At 33.7% G+C, this 23,238-nt stretch overlaps 1 protein-coding gene across 2 annotated transcripts; it reads right to left on the bottom strand.

Moving 5' to 3' along the window:
• Positions 1 to 712: 712 nt before the first annotated feature.
• Positions 713 to 3,628, bottom strand: LOC112286994 (mitochondrial outer membrane protein porin of 36 kDa). 2 transcript variants are annotated; one of them, XM_024529549.3, is made up of 7 exons: positions 3,391 to 3,628; positions 2,491 to 2,598; positions 2,156 to 2,223; positions 1,901 to 2,011; positions 1,702 to 1,788; positions 1,404 to 1,612; positions 713 to 1,272 (listed from the first exon to the last, which is right to left on the bottom strand). In XM_024529549.3, the coding sequence occupies exons 2-7, from the start codon at positions 2,537 to 2,539 to the stop codon at positions 966 to 968; spliced, it is 831 nt and encodes a 276-aa protein (XP_024385317.1). In that variant the 5' UTR covers positions 2,540 to 2,598; positions 3,391 to 3,628; the 3' UTR covers positions 713 to 965. The 2 variants fall into 2 exon arrangements, with proteins under 2 accessions (XP_024385317.1, XP_024385316.1); XM_024529548.3 differs by having other exon boundaries at positions 3,568 to 3,628.
• Between the last annotated feature and the right edge of the window lie 19,610 nt (positions 3,629 to 23,238).

Below are 23,238 nucleotides of genomic sequence, written 5' to 3'. Positions count from 1 at the left end.
AGCTGCCCTATTTCTAATGTTTGTGAGTGTACACAAGGTAAGATTAGCACGACGGACTCTGCATGAATTGCCCTCCTTTTTCTCTAATGCAAACTTCAGACAACCAACTGGACCTGACAGCTGGCAAGATAACTTGGGATGCAATCTGTATCATAAACCATTAGCAAGGCAGCAGCCAAATGGACAGAGTTGGATGAATTCTCGATGTGCCGAGGCATATCTTCAACTCCATTACGAAGTCTTGGATGTAGGAGCCACACTGGAGGTTGTGAAAAATAAGAAACACGCACATTTCACTGAACACGTGTTAATTCCAGTTCTATCATACAGTGTTGTACGACCTTGGAGTAGACTACAAGACACATGCCACGACACATGATCTGAAACTCAATTGAACTAGATGACACCACAGGTGTATCCAGTCTCCCACTGAGTTACCTAGATAATAAGCACGGTTCCTGTAAATACTACTATCATGGTCAACCTTACTTCAACTGTGTGAAGTAACTGATGATCTATGGAATTGATCTTCCAATCCGATTGCTTTTCATACTTCAGCAAGTATGAAACTGGCAGTGCGAGACTTCGGAAACCGAAGTGCAGACTAAGACAGACTGAAGGAAAAGCAGAGAACAAACATTATTAAGAAGTTCATCCTGTACCTAAAACTCAGATAGACCTGTGATTTACCACTTCCAAGCAGATTCCAAAATTGACATGAGACGGGAACTGTCTTAACTATTTCCGGAAAATACAGTACTTTTGTCCATTAAATTTGAGCAGCACTTCAGAAACGCTTATTCTCTTCTAGGTGTGACCATACCATCTCTGCAAGAGAGAATAATAAATGCAGAGACTGCACTCACATCTTCAAAGACAAAAATTACAACGCAGAATATCTTTCTAGTCGTAATCACCAACTTGCAGAGGAATCCTCATGAGCAGGGGAACGACAATCCATCTTTTCAAGGCTTCAAAGCCAAAGCCAAACCTATCTTCGCTGTCTTATCCAAAGACTTAGTGTCCACCTCCCCAGAGAACGTGATCAAAGACTTCGGCCTCCACTCGTGCTGGAGCAAGGCTGCCAACTTTCCATGGTTGTTCAAACGTGCCTTCACAGTGGTCAAAGTATCCAACTCGTAGAGACCTCCGACGGTAAAGGTGTTCTCGTTCTTAGAGAACTTGTGGGCGATTTCAGCAGCCACAGTTGTTCTGGATACTGGGCTCACTGTGTGAAGGTAAGAAGCCTTGAGCAGATCCCCCTTCTCAGCCCTACGTACGACAGCGGCAGTCTTCTTAATTAGGGAAACGAAACAAGTAGGACGCTATGGAAAGGAATTTAAGCGGGAGCGAACCTCACAATTAGGGCCACTAATAGCTAATTTCACATAGGTTTTACTTACAACATCAAGGAAGCGTTGAAGTCGGGCTTCACGAAACCGACACCAGCATTGTACTTGATGAGGGATCCAGAGGCAGTATCAAAGGCAAGCTCACCACCGACAGAGAATCCCTCGTTTCCGAGAGCTCCAGTGGCCTCCACAATCGGTGAAGGAGTCAAGCCAATGGAACCGCTAATTCCACAGTAGTCTTGCTTGTACAGAAGCTCAAGCTGTACAAGTGAGAGACTCGTTACTACATCGTGAACCGCAAAATTCATAAACCCCAAAAAAATTTACTAAGGTAACAAAGCGTTAATACCTTGCCAGACTTGTGGTCGGGAATAGTGAAAGTGAACACACTCTTGGCTCCAGGTGCAAATTCGTCGACGGTGACAGTTGCAAAGATCTGTAGAACAAGAATGGATGACACATTAATTCAGACTAAACGAAACTTGTGAAAAAAATTCCTAGTTATAGAACAACGAGCATTTCCTACACTCGAAAGCAGCAAGCCTTACGTTCGACTTCGTGTCAACTTTGACATCGGCTGTCACGTTCTTGTTCTTGAATGAGGTGTTCACATCTCCTGAAAATCCCTCTCCCCTCTTTACTCCAGTGGAGGTGAAGGCCTACAGCAAAGAAACACCTTTCATTTTAAAACCGTGCTGCAAAGCATCAACAGTACAGACTAGCTGCAAACACACGTCGATCGTGATCCAATCATAAATTGAAAAGATGAAATATCAATACCGAAATGACCAGGAAAAGTTTACCAGTCCAGATTGTGTGTTTGTGGTAATGACGAACTTCTGGTCATATGTGTAGTCCTTGTTGAGAAGATCTGTGGACACAATGTCAAGGAGTGTGATTAACATGCACACATAGACTTCTCGTTGAATTCAAAAAAACTCACTTCACTGAGTCACAAATGGACAATGTAGACGACGAACACGCCGTCCCTCAGATCGTTTGGAATAAAAAAGAATTTTCGAGGTATATCATAGCATCAGAAGCAGGAAACGTCGATGGAGAGATGCATCATTGGCTGATAATATAAACTGGTACACAAAAGCTGACGAATAACCCTAAGGGATTTCTCGTTACAAACCTTTGGTCTTCTTGCCAATGTCCGAGTACATTCCTGGTCCCTTGCCCATGGTGACCTGCTCGACAGACCTCCGATGTCGAGGAAGCAGGGGGGATGTTTAACCTATCACTGCATCGAACGAAAGATGAAAAGGATTACAGATATGTTACTAAAAAAGGTATTTAGATGCAGAAAAAACTCTTCAACCTAGCAAAGAATTCAGTTCAGTCAAGGCGGATGATTCGATCATGAGAAATTACGAATGTGGGTTACGCAGTACGGAATCTGACCAAGAACAATATAGTTATCTCACATCTAGATTCTAGGAGAACCAGCCGAGAGGTAAAAATCACAGATTTACACTTCAAAGAAACACGGAATTAGATTAAAATTTCAAGGAGAAGCCAAGCGCTACAAGAATTCCCCTCGCTCTGAATGTAATACTCTTGACCCATATTCTTGTCACAGAGTAGGAATGATCAACGAGGACAATCACATCGCCTCAATCACGACCAGAAAACGGCATCACACAAACCCACAAATATATTCCCAAAGTTCACCCCTAACCCACCAACACTCAGAACCCCCCTATCTCATCAACCCATGGTCGTTTACATCTCGTTCTCATGATCACTTCACCGACACAGGACAAACAAAAAAACCAAGAGAAAAAAACCCCTAGCAGAAACAACAAACCAATAGAACGATTGCAAACGACTCACAATGCAACCCGCCATCCATATACAACCAAACCCTGGTCCCCCACAACACAACAAACACCAAGCTACGGCGAAAGACACATTGAACCAATCGGAGACACAACAACCAAAAACTCCATCCAACAAGACTATCAGATGAGAAAAAAGCAGAACACGAAAACACACAACCCCATTCCAAATACGAGACTTGCAAACAACTAACCACGTCCCGTCAAGCTACTACACTGGGAGGTGCCGGTCACGGCTACAAGGAACCAAGACGTCGAAAGAAAGCGCGGTGAGCAGGCAGAAAGACAAGGAGGGGGGTTAGCGAAGGAGGAAAGGGGAGGGTGAGAGAAAGAGAGAGAGGATGGGAGGAGAGAAGGAAGCAACAACTCACCGAGAGAGAGGAGCGAGCAGGCAAGCAAGCAAGCAGCGGAGGGAGCGAGAGAAGGGCTGGCTCACGGGAAGACAAAGGGGAGCCTCGGCAGGTGGGCCGCGGAGGTTAGGGTTAGGAGGTTGCGATACAGCCACGGGCCATCCCCGGTCACATCCCGGTCACCCCCTCCTCTCTTCTTGCTCCACTCCCCCCCCCCGCCAGCACCCTGCCCCTCTCGGATGGTAGGGGTTGCTCCACCCCACCTGGCCCTATCCCCGCTTCTGTGCCCTTTTCCCACTTGCGCGGCCCCACGAGTTGCCTTTTATCCCTCTTTTCCACTCCACCGCGTGTGCGGGAATCTGAATGTGAATATTCGTCGTATCTCTTTTTAAACAAAAAATGTGCATTTATGTGGATTGTGGGTTTAGGGTGAGGCCATGTGTTTGTGATGTGCTTTGTTCTATGAACCATAAATGTTGATAACATGTGAATATTCTGATTAAAGTTTCTGAAACACATCAAATGATATCTTTATTTTATTTTATTTATTTCTCTTTTAATGTTGTATTTTTGAAATATGTTTTCTTTTTGTAGGACCTCGTTTGATTTTTTGAAGTTTGAAATAAGTGCACAACCTTCGTGCAGATCATTAAATATATTTGAATTCCAAAAAAACTACTTAAGTAATAGTGATGAATATTGTTCTTAGTCAGTGGTTGTAACACTTAAATAACTTTATCATTAAAATATGTTGTAAAAAATAAAATGTATGGCTTCTATTAAAGAGTTATGATATTCATATGAAATTGTTTTGTGTGTATAAAAGTTTTTGAAAATGTATTTGTATTTGTATTTTAATAAACTGTCTGTTTCTTTTCTGTATTCAAGTTGGACAACAAGTTAGTAAAAAAGTGTCGAAGTTGTTGTGTGCTTGTTTGCATTCGTTAGTATCATCCAGTAAGATATTATACTCTTCATCATTTTGTTTATTTCAAAAAATTTATATATTTTAAATTTTTTATAGAACTGTCGTAACATCATTGGTGTAATTTTTTATTAAATCGAAAAATAAAATTTCAAGACAAACTTAGTACTTGATGCAAAACTCATGGAGCAAAACATGTCTCACAGTTGTGAAACCAAACAGTCAAATAAAATTTTTGGTAAAATAAAGTTCATAAACCATATATATATATATATATATACATCCACACACACACAGCTGAAACGGTGACGGTGCGTCTGATCCGGACTTTATCCTTACCTAAGGTTGCAAGTGTGTGTCTATGATCCGAAAATTACTGACCAGATTGCAGTGTTTGCACGTGGGGTTCCAGATTCGACGGTTTCCTGAAGTCTGGAATACTAGCATTCGGGAGTTCAAGAAAGCATCAGAACCTTTGTCTCTGCCGTTGCTTTTCCTAGCGAGTCGGTGCTTGGTCCGAATCTCAGAGGGATTTATGAGTTTGGGGATGTTGGAACGGTGTCCTCTCATTGTGTGTGTGAGAGGGAAATAGATATGCACACCAGGCATGTGGGTTGGGGTTAGTTCGCTTCAGGTTGCCTCTGCAAGGTTTTGTGTGTATGTGGAAACTGGCGCTGAGATCAGGTCTAGGTCTCTCGTATGGCGTCTGCTGAGCTGGTCATTTTGTTGACTGGTTTGTGTTGTGTAGAGTCGGATCTTAGAGCTTGTGGTTTTGTTGCGGTAGCGTGGTCTGGTTGGTGAAGAATTCGAGACGCGAGAATGCATCGAGGACAGCTTGCAATCAAGTGTTGAGAAGCCAAGCCGAAGGTTTAGGAAAGCTGTGCCACTGCAATCTGGAAGTCGTAGCTCTTGGAATCTGCCCTCGAGAAGCGTCCCTTGTGCTTCCTTCGTGACATTAGCACTTGGCTAGTTGATTCATACCTTCTGAACATGGCTCTGTTGATTAAAGAGTTCCAGAAAAAAAAAAAAAAAAAAAAAAAAAAAATACACATAAAACAAAACAAAACAGTCATAATTAAACATTAAAAACATGCGTGTGATCATGAGCGAAGCGCAACGTAGTGACCCTAAGTTCCAGTCTATGTCAACGTCGTTGTTCATGTCAATGTCAACGCCACACAGGACAATTGGCACGAGAATCAATTATCTCGGGTGCACCAGTTCGAATGTCACCGTCGGGATGATGTACGTGAGACATTGAAAGCTTCCTCTTCAATCCAATTCCAATCCTTTGCAACACTCTTCCATCCACGGATCCAGTGGTTACTATATCACGTATGAGGAGTTTTAGATTATGATCGTCTACCTGTGGAAGTTCTGCTCCACGGGGACAAGAAGCAGAGATTACAGTCCACGCCCGAATTGGCGCCCCTAATAATTTTATGAGAATCCAAGAAAGGCAAGCGTGGAATAAGCTTAAATATGATACCCGTAATCGTCTAGATCAAAACTCATCCATGCTGCAATCATGTCGATGTAGGTGTCTGGACATACTGGATTGTGCCGAGGGGTTGTGTTAATTCGAAGGAACACCACATCATGAAATCTACGGGTACTAACACGAAGCAATTTTGGGTCCTGGGTTCCAGTTGATTGTGTCCTCAGGCACATTCTCCAATGGTAGTTAATAGAGGGCCTGTGAAACTGAAACTGAGTGTGAGAGGCACATACCACCAGTCAGAGTCGTTATGATATGCAGTCAAAGTCAATCATCCAATACTTGTTGGAAATATATTAACTTATATTGAAATGATCAATCATTTACACATTGTAATGTGAGTTCAATAGTCTTTCCAAGAGTCACAATTCTAACTATAGAGTCACAACTATTGGTCTATGTATTTACACGTATGACTAATGTGCTATATTATAGAATAATCCCAATATTCCTACTTGAACACTAGTCATCACCCACGTGAATGCTTATATCTCAAAGGCTTAGGATTTGAGGCTCTTTTTTTTGTTGTTGTGAAGCCCCTGTGCAGCTCTCCCATTGCTCCATCAAATTTGAGTAGGTGATGAGCACACATACTTTTCTTAAAGTTTCTTTTAATTTTTGATTGATGTTTTGTAACCATTTGTAGTTAGATCTTTGTAGTTGCCCCCATCTGTATTTATTTGTGGGTGAAGGTAATCCATGAGTGCTGATCTCCTTGTGTGATTTTTGATGACCATATCTACTAGTGTAAGCAAATCCTTGAATCATATTTTTTTTGCAAATGTTGGTGCGATTGTTGCCGGCGTTAAGTTGGATGCAGTTGCGGCTACCGGTAGAGGCGTCGATGCAAAGCTTCCTGATACAGTTGTTATGGCAATCTTTCTCCTTCGAGCATAAGCACAAGCATCAAAACTGGGCATGCTAAAGTCAAACCGGTGATGTGTTGTTGGTTTTGAGAAGTGTGTACTTTGATAATTGATTGCCGAATTCCAAAGCCAGCTTCAGATTTCCAACCTTCGATGGTAGGGGAGTCAGACATTGTAGAATGTTCAGCAGTTTCTTGTGTGGCTTCTTGCCGATTGCGGTGGTGCATCAATTGCAGCAATTGGAATGCATAACAGTAGCGGGACTACACAACTGCGGGACTGCTAGCAAGAGCTGGACTTAGCAGCAGCGGGTGGTGCGACGGTGAATGCCGTTGATGCTACCAATGGAGGCACCAATGTAGCTGCTGGTGCTGAAGGAGATTCTGCTGTTGGTTCCACAAACCTTGCTGGTACATCCTTCATAAACTCATTACTGCTGATTTAAGTATTTTGGTTGTTGATCTACACTTTAATATTTCTTGGATAATTATAAATTGATTTACTGGTTGGTCTCTCACTCTATGAGTTAGCAAAGTGTTGTTGTTGTAAGTTAGATTTTGTTGGATAGGTGTGGTGATAATATTGTGGTGGTAATATTGTGGTGGTTTAGAATAAACCATCAATGCTTGAATTTTTGTAATAGAGATCTCTTGTTTGATGAATTTAGAATAATTTTGAGGAGTTGTATACATACATAGTTGAGAGATGCATTAAAAATGTCTATCTTTAGAAAGAGACTTAGTAAAAATATATGCTATCATATGTATGGTTGACACATATTAAAGTTGAATTTGCTTTGTAAGTATCTTGTCTATTGTAAAATTATATCAAGTGTCTACACGCTTATTTTGTGAATAGTATTTAAGATTTTTACTTAAAGCAATGGAAAATTGAATAAATTATTGTTAGTTCATTTTGAGAAAAGCCTAGCTTATTTAGTAATTTTTAGTATTTTACTTTAGTTGTAGCCTTAGTCAATGCCATGTATTCTAAATCTATTGATGATAAAGCTACTAATTATTATTTCTTGTTGTCTTAAGAAATAACAACTCTTGCAAGTAAGAAACAAAAATCAAAAGTAGATTGGCAGATGTCATTGTCACTTGCCTAATTAACATCAAAAAATCTGTGTAGAAAGTCTAGTTGTGGTAATTTTTAATATTTTATGCTAAAATTTAGTATAGCTTTAATACATCTTATTTTTTGTTTCAAAATTTAAAAATGTATAGGTCTTGGTTTAAATAGATATTGTACTAAATTACTTATTGCATAAGAATAGTCAAGTCTAGAATTTACAATAGCATGTATGAAACTTCTAATAATTTGTGAATATAGATAATCATGTGAAGTAAGATTTTTTATTTTTTATTTTTTATTTTTTTTTTATTACTGAAACAAATTCTTGGTTATATAGGCATATTTAATAAATTACAATTTAACATAATAAATTTGTTAAGCTCATTTATTAAATATTTTTGTTAATAAAAGATTATACAATATTCTTTTTTATTTCATATAATGACATTGTGTAAGGTATACTATATTTCATCTTCACTTGATATATCAGATTCTTATTGTAGGATTTCTTTGACTAATTGAATTAGAGCAATCTTATTCTTAACAATAATATAAATATCAACCTATATTGTAATAAGTGTAAAATCTTTGTCATTTTTTTATAAAAATATTTATATTTGATTCTAAAAATTGATATTCTGAAAAATTATATATTGATCTAAATATTGATACGACGCCTTAAAAAATTATTTAAGTTCTTATAATAATTTTTAAAATTTATATGCCATAATAATATATTTAATAGTTAAACCTTCAAGAATACTCATGTATATATCTTCTTTTATAAAATCATTTAAAAGTATTGTCTTAATTTATAATTAATATATCTCTAGGTTGTATTAAGAAACTAATGTAAGAAAGATTTTAATTGAGTTAAGTTTGACTTTAAGAGAGAATATCTCTATATAATCAATACATTAAACTTGAATAAAGCTTCTTGCATTTAATCTAATTTTGTACTTTTTAACAGTTCTATAAGCTTAAGTTTTAATTTTAAATATCTACTTTGAGCTAATTGGTTTTTGATTTAGAGATAAAGTTATCATTTGCTATATATTATTCTTATTGTATGATTTAAGTTCAATAGTAATTTATGCTTGCCATTCTTTAGAATTTTCTCATTCTAATGCTTCTTGAATAGATTATAGAACTTCTATATTAATAGAAACTATATGAAGTTGATGATTTTTATGGAATTTATATTTATATTCTTTTCTTCTTTGTATAGACTTTAACAACCTTTTGATTGGTTTAATAGTTTTTATAGGTTGTAAACTAGATAAAAGGCTTTGCTCTTTCAATATAGAATTAACTTTATTGTCTTTAAAAAGAAAGGTTTCATAATCATTATGTAATAAAAATTGAGAGAATGCTTCAATTACATCAATGTAAGAAAGGATTTGTCCTCCTACATTTTGAAAAGTACTAGGTATTTATTATTGATTAGATATATGTCATATTGTTTATAGATTAGATACATGTGGATCTCTTAGTAATTTTATTAGTTGTGAAGATGTACTTTGAATATAAGGTATGTTTTTTTGATTAGATCTTATAGTTGTTGAAGGATGCTTAAAGAATTCTAGATTAATAAAAAGTTCTTTACTATCTTCTTACAATAATGATTTTTTTTTACATCATATAAATTTTTATTAAAAATAATATCTCTTGAAATGGTGATTTTTCTATTTTATAAGTTGATTCATTTTAGATTCTTCACTATAGCCCAAGAATGTTGCTTCTTAAAAATAAAAAATTAATTTCTTTCTAGTTTCTTTAAAAATAAAAACATGGAATTTATATCCAAATATTTTAAGGTAGGATATATTAGATTGCTTTCTATACCATGATTCAAATGGGATCTTATTATCTTGTACAACCTTGTAGGATTCCTATTTTAAAGATAATTTTCTATTTGGAGTGCTTTATTCTAGAAAATTTGTAAATATAAGATAGTGTTGTAAGAACTTAGAATAAGATAGCATTATAAAAACTATTTTTACTAATGTTCTATTTTTTTTTAATAAAAATACTATTTTATTTTGATATATAGGCTATAGTGTATTTTTATTTTATACCTTCTTTGTTACAAAAATATTTAAATTAATTTGATTTATATTCACTTCTACAATTAGACTTTAATATTTTAATTTTTTTTTACAAAGTTTTTATAAAAAATAAATTTACAAAATATTTTTTATTATTATTTCATTAAATAGATATGAAAATATCTTGATAGATCATTAATAAATGTAATAAAGTAAATATATATGAAATATGTTCTAACTTGCAGAGGACCACATATATCAAAATATATGTCTTAATAGTTGTATAATTCTTTGTGTACCTTATATAGGGATTTTTTTATTTTATTTTATTTTATTTTATTTTTATTTTTTGTGTTGCTTACCTTTCATACAAGACTAACATAAATTTACTTTCTTTTTATCAAAAAATTAAATCCCCTTTGCTATTATTTTAATCTATTTTAATCTTTGCTAGTTCATGTATATTAGTCTTAAGTTCTACAAATCAGCTTTATTTAAAAGTGTAGTAGTTGGGATAGAAATTCGGTTTTTATTTGATATAATTGTTGTACCTAATTTGAATAGATCATGGTTTAACTTGCATGTTATAATTATTTGATCAAATTTGTTTATGAATATAAATATTTCAGCTTTAATAAATATATTTCTACTTGCCTTATTCAACTATTTGGTAGAAAATAAGTTCTTTACAAGTCCTAGTACTTCTAAAATATCTAGTATAATTTTTTCATCTCTATTTATAAGTTTTATATTAACATCACGATAGTCCAACTTGTCACAAGGACGAGTGGACTTGATATTACGATGAAGTAACCATACCTTATCACCCATGTGGGATGGTGGTTGTTCCTTTCGATAGACATCCGCATTGACCTTTTATTGTTCTTGAGCTTCTTTTAACTGTGCCTTCATCGCTGCATGTAGTTCTGACAAATGAATTACCAAATCTTTTGCAGTAGGATTATCAACTTTTGAATAGTCAAAAGTGTCAAGTCGTGGATGATAACTATAATTGGCAAAGAAAAGTATTTATTTTATAGAAGAATATATCGTGTTATTGTAAGCAAACTCTGCTAATGGTAAAAGATTTGTCCAATCATCTTGTTGGTAGTTAATGGTACATCTTAAATACTACTCCAAAACTTGATTAATATGCTCAGTTTATCCATCAATTTGAGGATGGAATACTGAAGATAGTTTTATATCTATATTTAGAAATTTAAAAAGAGTCTGCCAAAATCTAGATACAAATTAAGTTCCCCTATTTGATATAATATCCTTAGGTAATCCATGATAACAATAGATATTGTCAAGAAAGAGCTTAGCTATTTCTTTACCTATGATAGATTTTGTACATAGTACAAAATGTGCCATCTTGGTAAAATGATCTACTATCACAAATATAGAGTCATAAAAACTTGAGATTGAAAGATCCGTGATGAAATCCATAGAAATAAAAGACCATGGTTGTTCTGGAATGGGTAATGGTTGAAAAAGTCCGTAAGGTCAATGACGAGGAGTTTTTGATCTCAAACAAATATCACAAGATTGTACAAAATCTTTGACTGCTTTTCACATTTGTCGCCACCAAAAATCCTTGGATATTAGTTCCAAAGTTTTATTGTACCCAAAATATCCTACTGTTGAAAAGTCATGATGAGCTTGAAGAACACATAATCGAGCTTTACCATCTGGAACATATAGGCATCTCCCAAAATATGGTAGATTCTTTTTGAATTCAAACTTGGAAGTATCATGAGACTTTGAAGAATTTTTCTTAATATTACGAATAAGAGGATCAGAAGACATACTTGACTGAACTTACTTAATGAAAGTTGAATCAATATTTACTATTGATTTCATTGCTCCAAGATGAAGTTGCTCTAACTTCAAGAGAATTGTTCGTTGTTGATCAAAAGCAACATCTTCTTCTTTTGGTGTAAGGTAAGATCGTCTCAAGAGTACATCTAACAAACCTTATTGTTTTTTTGGTCAATAAGTAATCTTGAATTTGAGTCTTGACAAAGACATACTCTAACGAGCTTGGCGACGATTCAAAATACGTGTTGACATAAAATATTCAAGGTTCTTATGATTCGTATATATTGTGAGTGGACTAGATGCACCTTCTAGATAATGGCGCCATTCTTGAAACAAATCCACGATTGCAAGAAGTCCTTTGTTGTGGATCTTGGCTACTGAAAATTTTCTGGAATAAAAAGCTATTGGATGAAGTTTATCATCTATTCTCATTTGTGACAACACGGCATCCAAAGCAAAGTCTGATGCATCTATTTCTATAAAAATGGCTTAGAAAAATTAACGCGATACAAGTTTGGTGCAGAAATAAAGGCTATCTTTAAAGCTTCAAATGCTACTTCTGCTTCTTGATTCCATTGAAGTTTGTCTTTGCAAGTCAAATATGTAAGTGGAGCTGCAACTTGAGAAAAGTGTTTGATGAAGATTCGATAGTAGTTGGCAAATCCCAAAAAGCATTGGACATCTCTTACCATTTTTGAAATCTTCTAATCCATAATAGTTTGAACTTTGTTAGGATCCATCATAAGTCCATCATTTGAAATGATATATCCTAAGAAGTCGACTTGAGTTGTGTGAAATACACACTTTTCTATCTTGGCATAGAGTCTCACATTTTTTAGTTTTTGTAACACACGACAAATATGAAGTTAGTATTTTTCTGTATTCTTAGAATAGATTAAGATATTATCTTGGTAATAGACAACAAAATCATCTAAAAACTCCCAAAAGACATCATTCATTAGATGTTGGAATGCTGTTGGTGCATTTGTAAGTCCAAAAGGCATGACATTGTATTCAAAATGTCCATACCTTGTTTGAAACACAGTCTTCCATTTATCTCCTTCTTTGATGCATACCAGATTGTATGCTCTTCGTAGATCTATTTTTGTATAGATCTTAATTTGATTCAACTGATCAAGGAATCCATATATTAAAAGTAACAGGTACCTGTTCTTGATGGTGATTTTTTTTGAGTCCTCGATAATCGGTATACATCTGCAATGATCCAGTATTTTTCTTCACAAATAAAATTAAAACTCTTGCTAGACATTTGCAATGGCATATGAAGTTCTTGCCCTGATTTTCTTCAATATACTCCTTGAGTTTGGTCAACTCATTTTGTGATAAATTATAGATTGGTCCAAATGGCAGTTGTGTTCCTTCTTGAAAGTCAATTGAATAGTCATAGGAACGATATTTTGGAAGAGTATCTACATTATTTTTCTCAAATATATCTTAAAAATCTTGATATTGGCTTGAAATACCACTTAAAGTCTTTCCACTAGTAGAAATAGATGTGGCATAAATGACATAAGGTGATCGTTCTTTTGCAGCATGTAAAAAAGCACTTGTATCTATAAATATATATTTAATTATACTAGACTTATGACTTTTTACTTGATTAACTACACTCTTAGTTATACTTTCAGAAAAGTCAAGATTACAAGAAGTTCAATCTATTTTAGGGTTATATTTTTTTAGCCATGATAAACCTAAAATGATTGGATGAGAAGGAGATCTAATGATATTAAATATTACAAAGCTACTATGACCATTAGTTGCTATTTCTATAGGAAGGATTTTATGGGTAACATCTCCTGAAGACAACGGACGACCATCTATGACTTGTCCATGAACAAGTTTAATTTTCTTTATTAAAAATATGCTATATCTTTTAGCAAAATTTTCATCTAAGAAATATGCTAAGGCTCTTGAATCTACCAAGGCAGAGGCTTTGAGATGTTTAGGTCGTAGATTAACATTTATTGTAAAACATGGAGAAGGTTCTAAGGAAAGGATAGGACTTTCACCAGGCATTGTACAAGATTTCAGCCGCATAGTCTCTATTGTAGCTAGACAAATTCGTTTTTTGACATGCTATCTTCTTTGATCGCCATACTCCATATTTTATAGTTATGTCACTTCTTTGAGCAATGTTGAGCAGTGTCCTTATGTTCTCCACAATATAAGTACAATCCTTCCTAACGACGATAAGTCTTTTCTTGCTCAGTAAGAGTTTTCAAATGTACTTCTTTAATTTGCATATCCTCTATTTTTGAATGTATGTATTGAAGAGATGTTGGTGTTGCTATTGAATTATAATAACGTTGAGGTCCACTTGTATGGTTCTCAGATCGGAATTCAAAAAGGTAATTGTTACACTTCATAGCAAAGTCAATTGTTTGACTCAATGTTTGAAGATCAGGTAAGTTGAACATTAATTTTTTTACCTCATAACATAATCCACAGAGAAATTGGCTAATAAGTGCAACATCATCCCACTTAATATCAGTTACAAGTTGTTGAAATTATGAAGTATACAACGTTACTAATCAATTATTTTGTCGTAAAATATGAATCTTATTGGTTACAACACGAATTGCATCATATTCTCCATATATGGATGGAAACTCCACCAAAAAAGCCTCTAGATTATCCAATATTAGATCTCGTCGTTCAAGAAAAGATGAAAATCATGATAGTGTTGAACTTGAAAAAAGCATACTAATGAATCTAACTTGCGATCCTAGACTTAAATAGCTTTGGAATTGAAGTTCAATCACAAGTTTTACTTAATTGATAAATCCTCTAAACTTTGATCTGGTGCCATCAAACTTCTCGAGTATGACAATTCTTGGTTTTCTAACACTGAAAGGGCATTCCACCATAGGAGGAGGAACATGATTTGGTGCAGATGTTGAAGCAACTCCAATCATTTCTATATCTTTACTTCCTGCCAAACTTATTGCTTCTTGTGGTAGTAAATTGAATTGATGCATCGCAAGTATTAATTCCCTCAATTGCTCTTGTATTTGTGTCATTACACTCTTCATTTTAGCAAGTTCTGCCATGATAATTCTTAGAAAAGAGAAGATGTCTAATATTGCTCAAGACAAATAGAAGAGAGGACTTGAGAACAAAGAAAATACTAAAGACAATATTAGTTTAGAAGAGGGTAATCTGTAACTTTTAATATGCTTATGTCTCATCAAGAAAAAGAGATAATCCAATCTTAATCAAGATTAGACAAAGCTCTGATATTGTAAGTGTACTCTTGTCAATCTGTCAAGGACAAGAATATGATAAAGACAAATAAATAAGTGAGACTTCTTTCAAAAAAAGATGACAAAATAGAAATAACTTGATATGTATATTAAAAAAGAAACTGGAATGGCTATTGCGAAAAGTCAAGAAAACTAGAGACCCTTGAAACTAGACTGGAAGAAAGAAAGGACTTGATAGGAGTGAAGAAGGCTTTACTCTTGTCTCTATATATACTATCTTACTAGAGGCTATGTGGTGACGTTCTATAGGACCTCCAATATGTGTTGACTTTGTAGGATACATGCCTTGACTTACAAGGCAAGTTTTTTCTACATAAAGGCCACATAGTTAGCTTGGTCTTCAAGCTAACAACATGTGTGGTACATATCCAATATATTGACCACGTTTCTAATTCCAAAAAGTCAATTAAAGATATCTATAAAGTCAAAACAGCGTCTATAAAGCTTCTAGAAAGCCTCTATATCAAATACTATAGAATTAACTTACTTTTATCTACTTTTACTTATTTCTACTTATTTATATATGTAATTACTAGCTTACATGCGTATGTCCATAACAGTTATCTTATTCCATACTTCTGTTTGTATGCAAACCTTGCTGATGCTAAATGTTGATAGCTTTTAGACTTTTTTTATTTAATAAAGATGAATACATATCAAGGATATTTGAAGAATCTTATTTTGATGATATTATGGATGATTTACAAATATTATTGAATGAAGATTTTGAAGGAGGTGATAAGGTAATAAATATACATTCTAAGTAATTTGATGATGGAATAAAAGAATATATAGATAAGTATGAAGTAAAAATAAATATAAAATATAAGACTGTTGCAAGAAATGTTAAACCAATGGCATTGCCACTACCATTGGATTTTGAAGAAAGAATAAAAAGGACTTCTATGCAACCAAACTTAAGAGATCCAAAGAAAATAGGTCATGAATTCAAGGATGATTTGACATTAGATGGTTTGAAAATTGGATGTGATAAATTTTTAATAAGAGATGAAGAGAGATGTTTTAAAAAAATGCTTTTACAACATGGTAAGACATTTGTATTTGAATCACATGAAATAGGATCCATTGATTCAAGTATTGTAATACCTATAGTTATTTTTACAATTCCACATGAACCATGAAATTTGAAGCCAATTCCAATTTCAAAGGCCCATTTTCCATAGCTAATTGAATTATCCAATAAAAAGATTAAGATAAAAATTTTAGAACCACCTATTGTACCATATTTCAATCGGTGGTTCACGGTATCCAAAAAAAATGGAACATTGAAGTTTATTCAAGATATGCAATTCATAAATAAGATAACTATTAGAAACATGGACTCAAGTCTAATTGTGGATGAGTTTGTAAAGGTATTTATAGGAAGAGTAATTTATTCTATAAGAGATCTTTATTTGTGGTACGATCAATTTCAATTGGCAATGCAAAGCAAAGATTTGACAATTATAAAAACACCATTAGAATTGATCAGAATGTATACCTTATCACAAAGAGCTAAAAATTCTATGGCTTACATGATGAATGAAATGCATAAGGTATTAAAAAATTTTATTCCAATTATAAAAATATCTTTTTTAGATGATGTGCCAATTAAAGGATATAAAAAAAAAAAAAAAGATGAGATTTTCAAAAGAATGTACGAAATTTGTGACAGATCATATTGATGATTGTGAAAAGATTTTAACAAGATTAGAAGAAGGACATTTAATCTTATTGAAGGCAAAATCAATATTTAGAATAAAAGAAGTTTTGATGGTAGGACATATGTATAGTTCATATGAAGACAAGCCAAATATGAAAATGATTGATGTTATAAAAAAGATAAAAGAATGTACAAACACAACGAAAGTTAGAGGGTTTTTAGGAGCATGTATTTTCTATTATATATAGATACCATATTTTGCATATATAGTAGATTCATTATATAAGTTGTTAAGAAAGAATCAAAAATTTCAATAGAAAGAAGAATAAAGAAAAATTATGGAAAAATAAAAAAACTTTCTTTCTTTATCTCCAACTTTGAAGAAAATAAATTATGAGTGCAAAAGGCCAATAGTATTAATAATGGATGTAAGTCCAATTGGTATAGGTTGAATAATTGAATAAGATGATGAACAAGGTAATAGATATGTAGTAAGGTTTGGAAGAAGGATTTTGAATGCTAGACAAAAGAAATATGTATAAATTAAAAGAAAATTATGGGATATAGTAATAGCTATGAAAAATGAAAGGAAGTATTTGATTGGTACATCGGTAGTTATAGAAATAAATTGTCTACATTTATTGGGCATAATTACGAGTTGTTCAACACCAGATATTGCAATGTTAAGGTGGATTGCGTATATAAAGTCTATGAATCCTGAATTCAAGCACATTTTGGAAAAAGACAATGTGGTTGCAGATATGTTATCACAAGCACGATGTAATAATGAAGATGATATCATTGATGATGAAGAAAATATCAATATTGAATTTTATTCAACTTTGTATACAAGAAGGAATGGATTATTTTTGGCTACACCATTTAAATTATTCTCAGAAGATTTATATAATGGTAAATGGTTGTATATAAAAAATTACTTAAATATATTAATGCAGCAAGAAGGTTGGATGGATAAATAATTTAAAAGGATTTGAAGGAATACATATGGATATTTTCTTCAAAATGGATTTTTATAGAAACATCCAAAGAAAAAAGATGGAATACCATAAAGAGTTGTAAATGGGATTGAGACAGAACAAAAGATTATTAAAGAATTCTATAAAAGTTGATGGAGTGGGCATGAGGATATTTGGATAATATTTACTAAGTTGAAAGAAAAATATTGGTAGAAAGGCATGCACAAAGATATAACAAATTTTGTAGGATCTTGTGAAATTTGTTAAGTATATTCAAACATTCGACATCAAGCTAGATTACACTCAATATATCCTTTAGTTTTATATTATAAATGGATGGTGGATTTAATAACAATGCCAATGGGACTTAGATAAATGAAGTATTTGGTACTTGCACGAGAAGATTTATCAAATATGGTTGAACGACGAGCATTAAGAAGAAAGGGTACTGAAAGTATATGTCGATTTTTATTAGAAGATGTTATTTGTTGCTACAATTATATTGGGAGAATTATAGCAGATAGAGATGAATTGGATGCAAGGAAAGTATGAAAATTCTTTAATAGAATAAGAATTAAACTTTCATTAACAGCAACATATAATTGAAAAGCTAATAGAAAGAGTGAGCATGGGCATTCACCTATTGTTAAGGCATTAATAAAGGTATGCAATAGCAAAATACATGAATGGCCTAGACTATTATCATTTTCACTATAGGTAAATTATATAATTTACAATTTAGTAAGAGATTATATGCCTTCTGAATTAATGTATGGATAAAAACCAATAGTATCAATAAAAGAAATAGTACCTACATGGGATGTATTACCTTGGAAGAATGATCTCAATATAGAAGAATTTTTAGTATTATGGATTCAACAATTAGAAAGAAAACCTAATGATATTGAAGTAGAAATAATTAAGTTAAAAGAAGCAAGAGAAAGAAATAAAGAAAGATTTGATAAAAAAAACATCGACTATGACCTAAAGCAATTGAAGATGGTGATTGGGTGTTAATTTATGAAAGTAGTTTAGACAATCAATATAGCACGGCCAAGAAATTTGCAAAGAGATGGTTTGAGCCTTATTATGTGAAACAAGTGTATGATAATGGAACATATTTGTTATGAAAATTTGATGGTACAGAATTGAAGATACCTACAGTAGGCAAGCAAATCAAATTCTTTAAACAAAGAGGTGAAGATATTTGTTTTCAATGAAGAAAAAAATCTAATAGGCAATATTGAGATTGGAGAAGAAGAACAAATTAAAGATTAAGAATTTGACTAACATGAAGGCCATTCTATTTAAAAATGATATAAAAAACTTGGTGCATGCCGAAGGATGCATGGATTTAGGGAGAGTAGATGTCATAATGTAAAATAGCTAATAAGTAAAAATGTGAAGAAAATATCATATTTTTAAAGATCTTATTTTAAATATATTATAACAAATTATCTTGAAAAAATAGATAATAGTCAAGGGATAGAAAAATTAAAGGTACTAATACTACCTTTTTGCAAAATAGGCTTTTATTCACTTTATAGGACCACAAATAAAGCAAAATGAGATAGATTAAAAAACTAAACAATATAAGCACCTTTGAAAAGAAGTTAAGAGTATTTTTTAGTAAAAATTATCTAGAAAAATTACATATTGATACCTAGAGAGGGCTAGTTATGAACCAAGATCGAGATCAAATCCCGAGGCACAAATCTAAGCTTTGACGACGATTCTAGGATTCTTTGGCAGATCAAAGAATCGAATTAAAGAAAAAACTTGATAAGGTTTTAATAAGCATTTTTTTGAGATGATTTAAATTTATATTGACTTTACAAGAGCTTTACAAAGTTACGGTTTGTTTTGAATAACTCTGAATTTGTGAAATAAAAGGAGAGATTTGTTTTAGAGGATTTTAGAAGTTTGGCCATAGATCTATAGGTGAAATTTTGAAGATTTGTGGATTTATATGTCTTCAATATATGTTGTGAGTTTGAACTTGATCAAAGAGTTGAATTGAGGATTATTGAGGTTTAAGTGGGACAAGGTCTCAAAAAGTAGAGTTTTAGGTTGAGTGAAGATTTTTAAGATTTCTTGCAATCTATCAATTAGATTGAAGTGAAAATTATATATATGAGTAGTAAACTTATTTTTCTACCTATATAAGAAGTTTGAGATTAATTAAATAATTTAATAAGGAGATATTGGTACTAGAAATTCAACATTTAGATTGGAGAAGGAGACTAGCCAACATCCATGAAAATATTAAGATTGATCTTTTTTTTGGTGAGTTTGATCTTCTTTAAAAATATTGTGCTTATTATCAACTTAATTGTGAAGAAGTGTGCAAAATTTGAATTAAAATCAATGGTTTATTCATTAGTTATTGAGGTTTAAATCTATTGTAGGAATTACTTGGCATTCTTTATGATTTGGTTAGGATATGTTTAGAATTTGATTAGGATTCGGTTAAGATTTGTTTAGGTTTTTTTAGAATTTAGTTAGAATTTGGTTAGGTTTGTATAGGATTTAGTAAGGTTTTGTTTAGGATTTGATTAGGATTTGGTTAAAATTTGTTTAGGATTTCATTAGGATTTTTTAGGATTTGATTAGGATTTGGTTAGGATTTGATTAGATTTTATTTAGAATTTGACTAGAATTGATTTAGGATTTGATTAAGGTTTATTAGGATTTGATTAGGATTTATTTAGGGTTTGGTTAAGATTTGACTAGGATTTAATTAAAGTTTCTATTTTTAATATTTTATTAAGATTTATATTTTAGTATATTTTTTAATTTCTTTGTTATTTCTTTATGATTTCTTTAAAGTGTCATTAAAAATACTTTGTATTCTTACATAATTATTTTGTAATTTTTTTTGAATTTAATTGATATTTGATTATACTTGCTAATCTTTAATTACAATTTGTTCAAGAATCTATTAGAGTTGTTAGGACTTGTTGTAATTTTTCTTTTATCTTTTGCAGTAAAGTGTTTGGTGTATTCTCAAGTCAAATGCCATATAATACGACATTGTGATTTATTAGTGCTTGAACTTTGACATTTTAGAAACTCTCTAATCTCATGGTGTAGTTCACAATAATAAAAGCACAATCTCTTTTGCATCAATTATTTGTTGTCTTTGTGGTTTCAATGGTCTTTGTAGAGTATTAATCTCCATCAGCATTGGTTGTTATGCCACAGTATTAGCTAGTGGCATAGGACTCTGTACTATAGGTCATAATTCACAATTTTTGAAATCTGTAGTATTGATCTTTTCTATAATCCTAACTGCCTCCTCAAATATTTATGGATTCTTTAATTCCACCTCTTGGTGGGTGACTTGTTTCAATCTTCATACAAACTAATCCATCATCTCTACCTCTAAGACATTGTCAATTTGAAGATATAAGAACATAAATTGAGAGACATAATCTTGTAATAACCTAGATTGTATAAAGTTAGCCAACTATCATGGACATACATTGGAAGATTCTTAGAATATTCTTCTAGAATATTCTCTAAAGATTCTCTAAAGATTCTTTTAGAAGGTTCTAGAAGATTCTTAGAATATTCCCTAAAGATTCTCTTAGAAGATTCTAGAATATTCTTAGAAGGTTCTAGAATATTCTGATAGATTCTAGGAAGTTGCTCGAGAAGTTTCCTAATTAGTAGAAGTTGTTGGAGAAGCGTCCTAGTTAGCAGAAGTAGCTCGAGAAGCTTCCTATTCAGTAGTATATATAGGAGTCGAGGCTGAAGGGTTCTTCAGTCTCGACAACACATCTCTTGGAGTTCTAGCTCACCTTTCTGGTGTTGTTCTTGTACTCATCTGTATAATCTAGTTCTGCCACTTCTTCTTGAACTTCTTGTTAGATTTCAAGTCTGTATTTTGTGTCCATGACAGTTTGTCGAGACTACATTTTCACTGGTATCAGAGCTAGTTCCTTCTTGTTAGAGAGTGGATTACCCCTCTTCTTGAAGGTGTGCTAGTGTTTTAGAGGTTGCGGATTACCCTCCTCTAAACTGATATCTCTTCTTTCTCAATATTGGAGCCTTATTCTTCTTGGAGAGAGTGGATTACCCCTCATCTTGGAGTCTTAAGGCGTTTTAGAGGTTGCGGAGTACTCTCCTCTGAACCAATATTGTCCTCTTGTCAAAACTCTTTTTTCTTCTTTCTGAAGGTTAGCCGAAGGTTAAGACGTTAAAATGGCTGAAAGTTTGGAATCCAAATTAGACGCCATCATAAATGCTCTTGTCTCGTTGTCACATAGGACAACAGAGATCGAAGGAGTCATGGTAGGACTCCATAACAATGGAGCATCTGGGATAGCGCCATCTAAAGCATATCAGCCTCAAACTTCTGCGCCAGAAGAAGCAATTCTACCTCCATTTCAACAAGATCGAGTAGTCCTACAACGAAAGGAGCCTCGAGTTAGTCTTCCGGATAAGTTTGATGGAACTCGTTCCAAGTTTCGAGGTTTTGTCAACCAAATCAGGTTGATAACAATTTTATAGCCCGAACGTTATCCGACGGAGGAAGCGCGTGTTGGGCTTGTTGGAACCTTGCTTACAGCACAAGCTTTGTCTTGGTTTACTCCCTTGTTCGAGAAGCGATCGCCAATCCTGAGCAACTTTGAAACGTTCTTGGAGGCGTTTGCAGAAGCATTTGGCGAGCATGATAAAGTTCGATGGGCTACAACAAAGATCCGATCGCTACGATAAGGAACACGCTCTACATCAGTCTATGCCTCGGATTTCAGACAATTGGCAAGTGACATTAATTGGGGTGAAGAGGCGTTGGTGAGTCAGTTTTATTGGGGCTTGAAGGATGATGTGAAGGACTTGCTGTTATCTCTTCCTGATCCTCAAACGCTCAACGAAGCTATTAGCCAAGCTGTAAAGTGTGACAACCGCCTATTCCAGCGTCGCCAAGACCAACGTCCAAGACACCAAATGACTCGTTACGACGTGACTATGTCTGCAAATAGCTTAAACTCACATTCGGAGGCAACAGACATGCAAATCGACACGGCGCGTGTCCGATCTCTTACTCCAACAGAGAAGAAACGGCGTATGGAGGAAGGGTTATGTTTGTACTGTGGAGAAGAAGGTCACAAGGTTGGAAATTGCCCAAAGAAGCAAAATTGGCACCCTGTCAAGACTAGAAGTGCGATGATTCCGGAAAACGACGACGCCCAGCCACAGTAGGAACCGTGCGGCTGGAAAATCTAATATCACGACAACAATCAGGTTCCTCCTTCTCTGTCCAACCTGCCCGTTGTTTTACAATTCTTTTGTTTTTAGGCCCTCAAAAACAAAAAACTTTAGCTTTATTGGATTCGGGGGCATCTACTTGTTTTTTAGATGAAGAGTTTGCTAAACGCCACAAGATCCGTTTAGTACAGAAGTCCAAACCTGTTCACGTAGAAGTGATAGATGGACGACCCTTATTGTCAGGCAACGTTACCCACGAATCAAAACCTATAGAAGTGGTGTTTAAGGACCATAGTAGTCACATTATTTTTAATATTAT

Source organism: Physcomitrium patens, chromosome 9 (assembly GCF_059467195.1).
Source record: "Physcomitrium patens ecotype Gransden chromosome 9, ASM5946719v1, whole genome shotgun sequence".
Taxonomy (NCBI): Eukaryota; Viridiplantae; Streptophyta; class Bryopsida; order Funariales; family Funariaceae; genus Physcomitrium; species Physcomitrium patens.
Note: the sequence above shows the minus strand (reverse complement) of the source record. Positions and strands in the feature narration are given on the sequence as shown.